General features: G+C 48.0%; 2 protein-coding genes across 2 annotated transcripts; both read left to right on the forward strand.

Annotated features, from left to right (window-relative positions):
* Nucleotides 1-1,331: 1,331 nt before the first annotated feature.
* Nucleotides 1,332-2,837, forward strand: LOC147048719 (potassium voltage-gated channel subfamily A member 3-like). Its single transcript, XM_085923807.1, has one exon. It carries the CDS (start codon nt 1,332-1,334, stop codon nt 2,835-2,837), a length of 1,506 nt encoding a protein of 501 aa, XP_085779933.1.
* A 7,117-nt stretch (nt 2,838-9,954) lies between these two features.
* LOC147048720 (potassium voltage-gated channel subfamily A member 2) lies at nt 9,955-11,451 on the forward strand. Its single transcript, XM_085923800.1, has one exon. It carries the CDS (start codon nt 9,955-9,957, stop codon nt 11,449-11,451), a length of 1,497 nt encoding a protein of 498 aa, XP_085779926.1.
* Nucleotides 11,452-12,011: the final 560 nt, after the last annotated feature.

Raw genomic sequence — 12,011 nt, forward strand, 5'->3', positions numbered from 1 at the left:
GGTTTTTGGTAGATCAGTGGTATCCCTTTAAGAGGATTTTCTTCATGTTGAGTGCGTTACCATATTTGGATCAGCTCAGCTTGTGCTTTCATTCTTTCTTTCTCTCTCCAGGTTTTGAATGCGTCTCAATGAAAATGAGCCCCGCACAAAAGACGGGTGTGAATTCCATTTGGATTAATTACAGAGCCAGCGAGCGGCCCCATTCGCATCTCACTGGGCCTGCCCTCTGCTCGCATACGCGTTGCTCGCTCACCCACCCCACACAATGTCATCCGCTTTTGATGAAGCTTGAAACGACGCGCTGACAAAGGCGCACACGCTTCTTCATGTTGATTTTGTTTGGAGGAAAATAGAAAATGCTGATTAGCTGCGCGTGCTGGCTCTGTTTATGCACAGTGACTAATCTTAGCCCGTGTCTTTGTTTGTGTGTGCCAACGTTGACAAGCGAGGTCGGGCCGCTGTTCAGCACCTCGGAGAGCAACGACAGCGCCTGATCATTACGAGCAAGAAGCCATTGTGTTGCTTCCATCCATCTGCTTTAGGCCACCCTGACAGCCGCTATCAATAGCAATTTCTCATTGGACTTAGGTACACTTGCATGCTACAATAGCATAAGCCCAACCCAATTTGTTGGCTTCTTTTTAGGTTTTGTACAAAGAATTGTTTTGCACAAAAGTTGGGCCAAATTGACGCAGGTTTTAATGCAGTTTTATCATTTGGACGACAGTTACAGACTACTGCTGCCTTTCATTCGTTTTGTGCAGAATATGAATATGATGAGGAGCGTGCAAGTGTTTTAATCATGAAAATTAGCCCTCTAAAATTGCACTTGATAGAAACACGGAACATTAACAATTAAATAGAATGTAAATCATTCAAAAGTTTGTCATCATGATTTAATGCTGCACTTGCATTCATTGTGCTGCTCCTCGTTTGTGCGCACCTTGTCATTCAGTGTGTCGAGTTCATTTCTCCGCGTGGACATGTGTTTATGAGTGAGTGAGGGGGAAAAAACAGAAACAGAGAGAGAGAGAGAGAGCAAGAAAGCGAGCGAGCGAGCGAGAGAGAGAGAGAGACGTGCGCACGGTTGGCTGGTGTCAACGCGTTTATGTTGGAGTGGGGGGGAGTGGAGCCTGGAGGGGATCCTGCGTACTGAAGCGAGTCCAACGAGCGCGTCATTTGCGTGGACCCGCGCGCGCGGTGATGACTGGTGGTAGTTTGGCGGGTGGCGCGACCTCAGCTCTCCGGGCTCTGTGGGAGAGGCGTGCCGCGTCCCTCCTCCTCCCACCACTCCGCCCCTTCTCCCTTCTTCCTCCCCGCGGGTCACCTGCATGGACGGCCGGGACTCGGGTGTGATCCCGTCGCCCGCGTCCTCCGCCGGGCGCCTGCAGCGGCTCGCTCATGACAACAACGACATGACTGTGGAGAACATGCCGGATCCGAGGCAAAACCTCCAGCACTTTGGCCAGTACGAGCTGGGCTGCTGCGAGCGCGTCGTCATCAACATCTCCGGTTTGCGCTTCGAGACCCAGCTGAAAACTTTCAACCAGTTTCCGGATACGCTGCTGGGCGACCCCCGCAAAAGGATGCGCTACTTCGACCCACTCCGGAATGAGTACTTCTTCGACCGAAACAGACCCAGCTTCGACGCCATCCTCTATTACTACCAGTCTGGCGGGCGCATACGGAGACCCGTCAACGTGCCTATCGACATCTTCTCCGAGGAAATTCGCTTCTACCAGCTCGGCGAGGACGCCATGGAGAAGTTCCGCGAGGATGAAGGCTTCATCGGGGAGGAGGAGCGCGTCCTGCCCAAGAACGACTTTCAGAAGCAGATATGGCTGCTGTTCGAGCACCCGGAGAGCTCCGGTCCGGCGCGGGGCATCGCTATCGTGTCCGTTCTCGTCATCCTAATCTCCATCGTCATTTTCTGCATGGAAACTCTGCCGGAGTTCCGTGACGAGCGCGACCTATCCGCGCAGCTCACCCGCAACTCCAGCACGAGCGGCGACGCACCGAGTCCCTTCACCGATCCCTTTTTCGTCATCGAGACCCTGTGCATCATCTGGTTCTCCTTCGAACTCCTCGTGCGGTTCTTCTCGTGCCCCAGCAAGACTTCCTTCTCTAGGAACATCATGAACGTCATCGACGTGGTGGCCATCATCCCTTACTTTATCACGCTGGGCACCGAGCTGGCCGAAACGGAAAGCAACGGGGGGCAGCAGGCCATGTCCCTCGCCATCCTCCGCGTCATCCGCCTGGTAAGGGTCTTCCGAATTTTCAAACTCTCGAGGCATTCCAAGGGGCTCCAGATCCTGGGGCAGACCCTCAAGGCCAGCATGAGAGAGCTGGGCTTGCTCATCTTCTTCCTCTTCATCGGAGTCATCCTCTTCTCCAGCGCCGTTTACTTCGCCGAGGCGGACGACCCCACGTCGAGCTTCAGTAGCATTCCGGACGCCTTCTGGTGGGCGGTGGTCACCATGACCACGGTTGGCTACGGCGACATGCATCCGGTGACCATCGGTGGCAAGATTGTGGGCTCACTGTGCGCCATCGCCGGCGTGCTGACCATCGCGTTACCCGTGCCCGTCATCGTGTCCAACTTCAACTACTTTTACCACCGCGAGACGGACGCCGACGAGCCGCCGCCACCGTGCGCCCAGACTGCCAGCTGCGAGCTCCTGCCCGGCGCAGACGTCCTCCAGCCGCGGGGGTCGTGCGCCTCTTCCGCCACCCTGGGAAAGGGAGACTACGTCGGCGTGGACGAGGGCGCAACACAGCCTCATTTCAACAGCCACAAGTGCGTGAATATCACCAAGATGTTTACCGACGTCTGAAGTGGAAAAACGGTGACTTTTTGGGGGGAATTGTGTTTTTCTTGCTCATATCGATGGACAGCAAATGTCACTTTGTTATGTATTTATTCAATGCTGAACTATCGTTCCTTCTAAAAAGTGGGTGAAATTTGGAAAGGAACCTAAAATGCACGGCAGCCTTTCCAGGCGTACTTACTTTAACCTGCAAAGTTGTGAATGCATTCTTATTAGAAAACCGACAGTTGTGCAAAAAGCAGCCTATAAAAATGCTCAAGCGTTCAACAAGTGCATTCCAAAGTTCAAACTCTCTACCAGCATAAAGATTCACCACTAAATTACACTCAAAAGCGTGAGCAGTTTGTTTAAAGAATAGTATTGTTCGCCCTAAGCTACATTTTATAGTATTTATTTTTGGGAGAAAATGCATCTAATGAGTGGCTTGTTTAATGTATACTTATATATTTCCTTCATGGTGCCTACATATCAAGTGGTGTGTGTGTCATTGATGTGTTTTCTGAGTGAATAATATGTATATTCACAGGGCATTTGATTAGACACACCCTCAGAGTCTAACATGTTTCCCAGCCATTAGGGCACCCAATTTATATTAGAAAATCTGATGGCACACCACTAATCAAATCTGCTGCGTGTCCTGAAATAGTAAAAAGAATACAAAACAATAATCATCATCATCATCATAATAAGGCTCCGCTCACGTTGACAACCTGACAATGGAGATGAAGCAAGGGGGCATTTTGCAGAACGATACGGTCATCTAGCGGCGTTCGATGGCTATTGCAAGATTTGGTGTGAAATTAAACGTCAATGGTTGGACATGAACGAAAAAAATGGTTACGTTTATAAAGGCTCAATCATATTAAGCAAAGTATTTTTAACATCGTGGGTTTTAATTAGAGAACCCACACATAAATATTGAAATTCAATCCAATTTAAACAGTTGTTAGTAGATGACGGAGGAAAAGCCGCACCACAGGATAATCACTCAGGATCATTTTTAGAGACATCCAACTGATTGCAAGGTTGACAAAAGCTCCAATTTGTCTCGATTATCAGTTTATGTGTCCCACCCAGCTTTATATATTGAATGGCGTCTAACTCAATGAGTCAAGCTTGAAATATTGTATTGTCAAGTGTGTAGAATTGTTCATAGATTTTAACTTGTGGAGATGATCAATCAGGTATGCATTCATGCAATGTGGTGATTTTAATTTGAGTCCTTTTTCTAATGATTTCAATTCACAGTTGCCTATCTGTAGTCGATTGTAAATAAAACGGAAATTGTTAGGTTTCATTCATTGTTTTGTCAATAACAACAATGTAGAGGTGAATTTTGGGTTAGGTGCACGGCCAAGAGGAAATCCTTCCCCACAAATCTCGCCTAGCTCTTCCTGCTGCAGTCTCCATGACAACGCCGGTTCCCCGGGCAACATCCTCTGATGTTTCCCCCGGCATTGTGTCATGAGGACTTCCCTTCCTTTGCATCTCAGCGAGCCCAGAAAACACTACGTGCTCTACATATCTCTTCACTTTCCGGTTTAGGATGTTAAGAAAGTTTTAATCAACATTTGGAGTTTGTCCCCAAACTCGGGGAGTTTGGAACAACGATGCCATTTCCCTAGTCTTGGTTTTTTATTTATTTATTTATTTATTTATTTATTTATTTATTTATTTGTTTATTTATTTATGTATTTATTTATTTATTATCGTCGTTAAAGGTGTGCCAAACATACCATCCAGAGATGTGTGTCTAGGTGAAAAACAAACAATCGTTTTCTTTTCTCAACTCAACACTTACATCTAGCGGGTCATCTGAGGTATTACAATTCATCTTTTATTTGATTGACCAGTACCTATTGCGGCCTTAAAAAGAGAGAAAAAACCCCCGATATAATAGCACAAGTGGCGTATAGAATGTTAATATCCTCTTTAAATTAGCCAACGTATCTTTCACCCTTCCGCGTCCATACTGAAAATGAAAGACACAAAAACACCAGTGGCCAGACTTAGGCTGTTGCTTGAAAAGGGCTCTGGATCTTCATCGAGCATGGCTGATCAAGTCACAGGAGAAAAACATATGCATCAAATCTGCTCTGAGGCCATTTGAAAGCAGGTTAACAGTATTTAAAGAAATTGCTGACAGTATTTCAAGAAAGTGCTGACTTTTACATCTCGTAAGCACACACACACACACACACACACACACACACACACACACACACACACACACACACACACGCACACACGATTGCTCTCTTTTTGCCGACTGGTCATCTTTGGCTACATAAAACATGTTCTGTCTGGGCAGGTGCAGCACTTTTGGTGGAGTCAGTACAAACATTTTGTTCCCTTCATGTGCCCTTCATTGTACAGCATTTCATCATCTTCTCCTCCAAAGAACAGTGGCCATTTTTGGGACACTTACTCATGTGAGACGTGCCTCTGCTGAGTGGAGAGGTGAGCAGATAAGATGTCCTTTTCAAATATAAAATCCACATCATGGGGAGAAAATGCAATGCCGTGTGGTTGTAGTTTGGATCCTCACATTTTGCCTTTTTTCCGTTACTTGAGCCATGTAAGTGTCGTATGTTTGGCCAGGCTCTCAAGCAGGACTTGCTTTTGTCTGAGTGGAGGCCCGGAGCCCACGTCTCCGTAAAGACCACTGAACTTTCTGAATGGCCCCCGGAGTGTGCAATTACGCACACACCACAGAGCAGATGAACGGACTTGTGAATGGGATCAAGCCCGCTTCCTGAGTTACCGTTTTAGGGCATGTTCAGGAAATATCACGAGCGGACGAGGAAAGACAAAACGCTAAGAGCTGTGAATAATTGCTCCAAATTTACTTCCTTGGGTTTGTTACGAATGAGCTTCTAGTGAAGTTCAAGTGTGGCCCTGGGTGCCTGGGTATATTTGATCAGAGTGAAAGTGCATCGTGCCGCCAGGTGCGACCTTTACGGCATGTTGGTTGGTGGGTGGACAGTTTTCAAGTGCAGGCCCAGTCAAAAAAACGTTTTCTTTTTCAAATAATAATGTCCATGCAGGCTTCTGATCCAAACACAATTGTTTTTGTGGGATATAAATTTGGAAGATTGAGCCACCCGTTGTCATCCATCCATTCAATTGTTCCCTCAGGGTCAAATTGCTAACATGTAAGCAGTAAAAAATAATTTATTTTTGAATATTGAAAAAAAATCTGCAAGGTAAATCCACAGATGTCAAACTGCAAGTTTGTAAGGTCCAAAGTGTGATATTCTTTACCCCTGCAAAAAACAATCTCCCACTTCTTCATGTGTCTGTATGTCTACGTTATAGCGCCCTCTGGTGTCCAAGGTGTGCACACCAGAAGGCACCCAAGGGTTGGGTTCATTTCAGTGGTGACTGATAATTTAGGTCCTGATCATTTTGAGTCTCACAAGTTAAGCTAGCAGTGTAAAGAGTATTTCTCTCCAACCAAAAAGTCAGGCACTGCATCATCACAGTGACTCAGTGGCTGTAAATCCTTCACATCCCACAATGTAGAGGACATCTCTGCTGCATGCAGCACACACTGCAGCACTTCCTCTTCCTGATGCTTTGTTTCAAATGCTAAATCATGGCTCTTCAATACCAGCGTCATATTGAATCCTTCCTTGTTGTCACATGGATGGGAGTCTTATTTCAAATATGATCTTGCTGGAATAGAACTCAGTGTTCCCAAAGGAAACACCTTGACTTGAATTTCAGAGTGCGCACACACATTGACTCAGGGAACATAAGGGGATCCCTTCTTCAAGTGACACTGAGTCACTGGCCTCCTGAGTCATGCTCATTTCAAAATGCATTTTCTGAAGAATCATGTTTTGTCCTTTCATGCTGTTCAGCACTGCACAGGCTCCGAACATGAATTCAAATGTTCTCCATCTTTCGCTTCCTGTTTTTGCAATCAGTGCATCATAATGACTTTTTTGTTGTTGTAGGGAATCAATTATGATTGATTGCAGCGTGTAGCCAAATCTCTCATTAAATAACAGCTATTCCCGAATGTTACTTGAAACTGTCACTGACAGACAGGACAGCCAAATGCGTCACAGTTCTGTCATTTATTGGAATGGAGGGAAAGGGGGGGGGGGGGGGGGGGGGGAGTGGATCACTGGCGCTGGAGCGGATGCGTCAGCAAAGTTGGCAAGGGCGACGCGGGATCTTGGCAGAAGGTCGTACCTAGGTAGAGAACAAAACAGGTACGGCGTAGGCAAAACCCATGGTCCTACAAGGGGTAAAGGGTCAGGCCGGGCAGAAGTCATACAGGGGTCGAGCAACAGGTAAACAACGGGCGAAGTCGGCATCGTGGGTCAGTTTGGGGCATCAGACAAGATGGGACAACATTGTGAAAGCCAAGAGTTGGGTGTGCCGGGGTTATATAGAGCAGAAAACCAGCTGGGAGCAGGTGTGGAAATGGCCGCAGGTGTGGCCAGTCATTGTAATGCTGCCTGCCTGCCTGCAATGGGAGGAGATGCGCTGTCCATGGTACTGACCACTGAATTCTTTACAATGTATACAATAAGCTACATCTTTTCACTTTGAATTTTTCTGCCCATGTGATTATTTGAAGAATTTTATTTATGATATGGAATGTGTATTTCATGAACAAAAAATTTCATGCAATTTTAAGGGAAAATAATATATTGAGAGATATACAAAACCTGACATTGTTGTTTGGGGAAATGTTATGGAGCGAAAGTACTAGTACGAGTATAATCCATTGGCCTCTCCCCTACCCTCACCTTTCTCTCCATCTTTTCATATGTCCCGAAAAAAAAGCCTCAACCAAAAACACTCTGGAGAGGATGTGAAACGTATTGCCGTTGAGGGATGTAAGATGCGTACAGCGGAGGTGGGAGAACAACACGCTGGATGAGGATAAGACGCTTTTAGTATGAGAAGAATTCCCAGATAAGGATTATGCGCACGAGGTTGCCTGTGTGTCGAGAAGCACAACATCAAACGACTCAACATTTTAAACTTTATCCTCTTTCCTCTGTAGATAAAAAGTTTCAGCTAAATTAATTCATTCATCAATCAATCAGAGTTCCCAGCCTGCATGATTCCATGTTTACAAAGTGAACTAAGCCAAACCTTGAAACGAAGCACAAATTCCAACAAGGGCCATTTAATCATTCATAAAAATTCAGACTGTGGTCCAGATGAAAGAATGGAGTGGGCCTTACGTGGGCCCTATTTTGCCATGACTATATCACCAACCTTGCCATGTTTCAGGACAGAAGTCGTCAGCAAAGCATGAAGAAGAGCGGTGCGAGAGGCTTCACGTTTAATTAAAGACGGCAGGCTAACGTAAAGTGAGCTGGGCGCGGCCAGAAGCCAGCGCCGGCGCCGACGCACCCTTGGCTCATAAATAATGGCTGCCGGGTAACCTGGAAAAGCCATTATAGAGACAGTGAGAGGAATCAGCGTGTGTCGCAGCCTTGATGGGAGTTTGCCAGCACTAACCTTGGCAAAGACTCACAAATCAACCGTCAACACAACACCCACCCCATATGCCCCTTCTCATATGTGGCAGCAATATCCCGCTGACATTTGGCCTTTCTCTTGAAGTCATGTTCGGAAACGACGCTACCGTCGCCATTTCTCGAAATGTTGAGCGTATTGTGTTGTTGACCCATGGCGCTCTGACTGCTTAAAATAGCTTCAGCTCTATTTTTGTCACGTTTTGATCTATTATTAATGGATACAATGTTGCCAGGGAAGCTCCAATTACACGGATAGAGAGGAACATATATACATCTACACTACACACTATATACCTGGGGATATATATATATATAATATATATATATTATATTTCTTATCTTACTCTTCCTCTTGGTTGTAATTGAACCTTTTGCTCAGCATTTGTGCAGATTTTTGTGGGGTTTTTTTGGTCCTCCGATTACTTCTTCCCCCAGTCCATCGATTAAATTTCTTAACCCATCATCAGCCATCATCAAGAGTCGTTGAGGAAGGAGGAGGAGGAGGAGGAAGAGGAGGAGGAGGGGGATGCGAGGACACACCCGCCCGCGCACCGTCGCCTTCGGCCAGTGCACACGGCAAGGATGCAGCAACAGCAACAGCAGCGGCGGCAGCAGAAGCAGCAGCAGCAGGAGCAGAAGCAGTCAACATGAGGTTATCACCAGCTCTCCTGCAGTAGAGGTGCACTATAATGACGATTATCTGATGATAAGCCTGTTTTATTCCACGACAGGAGAGCTAACAAACAGTAGCATCCGCAGGAGAGTCCACTACCATGTCTGCAGGTATGTATCATGCATGAATTTTGACATTATTTTGCCGTGTATTTTTCACTTAAACGCCAGCCACTCTTTAAAAATAATAGTGCCCGTCCTCCCGCTCGTCACACATGGAGTGAAGAGAATACATTTTTCTTCTTGCCTCGGCTGCTGTTTCTTTCTGCTCTTCAATTATTCACGTGTGTTTTTGAATATTTCAAACACAGCTCTGCAGGGTGGTTGAAATCGTCCCCTTTAAAAAAAAGTCATTTCTTTGCTCTTTAGCGCAACCTGAATTAGAAGCAGCCGGTACCTTTTCCGTGCGTGTGTGTGTGTGTGTGTGTGTGTGTGTGTGTGTGTGTGTGTGTGTGTGTGTGTGCGTGTTTGACTGCAGTGATGTTGTCAGCAGGATGCTGCATGCGAGGCTCCTGGTGCTGGCCGCATTGTGATGTTCATGCATGGCTTCATCGTGAGAAGAAGACGGGAGGGGTGGGGGGGGGGGACAAAAAGCAGGAGCTGGTGGTTTTAGTTTGAAATCGTCCAATGCAGCAGATGGGGCGTCCTAGTTTACGAGGCGCTTCAATGCAGCGACTGTCTGCATTGAAGCAATTGACATGCAAGGCGCACCGCCCGCTGTCGTATTAATTGCACTCGGGGAACTTTGGAGGTGATTCTTTTATAAAGGTGCGCGTTGAGGAAGTATCGAATGTTGATTGTCTCAAGTTTACCTGACCTACTTGTGCCACACGCAGTCCCGCCCTGAGAGACGCCTGGACCATTCTCCGCACCCTAACGACGCACAAGCGCAGTCCCTCCTGAAAGGCGCAGTCCTCTCCCAGCCGCCTCTTCCCGCCACCATGACGGTCGCCACGGGCGACCCGTCCGACGAGGCGGCGGCACACCCGGGCCACCCGCTGGACTATGACCCAGAGGCGGATCACGAGTGCTGCGAGCGGGTGGTGATCAACATCTCCGGGCTACGTTTCGAGACCCAGCTCAAGACCCTGTCGCAGTTCCCCGAGACGCTGCTCGGCGACCCCAAAAAGAGGATGCGCTACTTCGACCCGCTGCGCAACGAGTACTTTTTCGACCGGAACAGACCCAGCTTTGACGCCATCCTCTACTACTACCAGTCAGGCGGGCGGTTGAGAAGGCCGGTGAACGTCACGCTGGACATCTTCTCCGAGGAGATCCGCTTCTACGAGCTGGGCGACGAAGCCATTGAGATATTCCGCGAGGACGAAGGCTTCATCAAGGAGGAGGAGCGCCCGCTCCCTGACAACGAGTTTCAGAGACAAGTGTGGCTGCTCTTTGAGTACCCGGAGAGCTCGGGTCCAGCTCGGATTATCGCCATCATCTCCGTCATGGTCATCCTGATCTCCATCGTCAGTTTCTGCCTGGAGACCCTCCCCGTCTTCCGCAACGACGAGGACGACATGCACAAGTCCCACGCTGTGATCTATTCCCCCGATACCAACACCACGGTCATCAGGTACACGTCTACCTATTTCACCGACCCCTTCTTCATCCTGGAAACGCTGTGCATCATCTGGTTCTCCTTTGAGTTTCTGGTGCGCTTCTTTGCCTGCCCCAGCAAAGCGGGCTTCTTTGGCAACCTGATGAACATCATTGACATCGTGGCCATCATCCCATATTTCATCACGCTGGGCACGGAGCTGGCAGACAGTCCGGATGACGGCCAAGCCGGACAGCAGGCTATGTCTTTGGCCATCCTCAGGGTGATCCGACTGGTGCGAGTGTTCCGAATTTTCAAGCTCTCACGCCACTCCAAGGGGCTTCAGATCCTGGGCCAGACCCTCAAAGCCAGCATGAGGGAGCTGGGACTGCTCATCTTCTTCCTCTTCATCGGCGTCATTCTCTTCTCTAGCGCGGTGTACTTTGCAGAGGCCGACGAGCGGCAGTCCCAATTTGAAAGCATCCCGGACGCCTTCTGGTGGGCTGTGGTCTCCATGACCACGGTGGGCTACGGCGACATGGTGCCCACCACCATCGGGGGCAAGATCGTGGGCTCCTTGTGTGCCATCGCCGGCGTGCTGACCATCGCTTTGCCGGTACCCGTCATCGTGTCCAACTTCAACTACTTCTACCACCGGGAGACGGAAGGAGAGGAGCAGGCGCAGTACCTCCAGGTCAACGTACCCAAGAGCGAGTCGGGCGAGGACCTGAAGAAGAGTCGCAGCGGATCCACCATCAGCAAGTCGGACTACATGGAAATCCAGGAAGCGGTCAACAACAGCAACGAGGACTTCCGCCAGGAGAACCTCAAGACGGCCAACTGCACGCTAGCCAACACAAACTACGTCAACATCACCAAGATGCTTACAGACGTGTAGAGATGAACAAACAGAATACAACGGCAATAGAATTCAGGAATGAGATGCTTTTCACGCCACGCTTCATTCCCGCCTTTAATGCGATCAAACCGAGACAGATTTTTTTATTTTTTTGCATTTGCATGGAGATTTTTAGAAGGAAGAAACACTCAAATGTCACATCAATGCCAACCAAAAAATGAGAAGAAAATAGCTTCTGAAAAGTTAAGACCACACTGAAGTCACCTGATCCCTCACCGCCCAACGTGCACTGCTTTGCTTAGACACAAAATATTTAGACGTCAGCATAAATAGAAAAAAAATATGGGAATTTAATGGGATTGGTTTCCAGATTTGTTTCTCACTGATGGATTTGGCAATGATGAATGACCGCCATCACCACCACGTACGCTTGTGGTGGGACACCTTAGTAGTCAGTATCTGATGAGTGACTGTGAATGGCCTTGACGCCTCGCTGCTCTTACGCAACATGTTACTACGATGCAAACTCTGCTTTGCTCTCCATTCAGCTCAACTGGTCTTATAGCGCAGAGCAACTTGAATGTTTCTTCTCGGGTTTT

The sequence above is a fragment of the Syngnathus leptorhynchus genome, chromosome 11 (assembly GCF_054491065.1).
Source record: "Syngnathus leptorhynchus isolate UIUO chromosome 11, UIUO_Slep, whole genome shotgun sequence".
NCBI lineage: Eukaryota > Metazoa > Chordata > Actinopteri > Syngnathiformes > Syngnathidae > Syngnathus > Syngnathus leptorhynchus.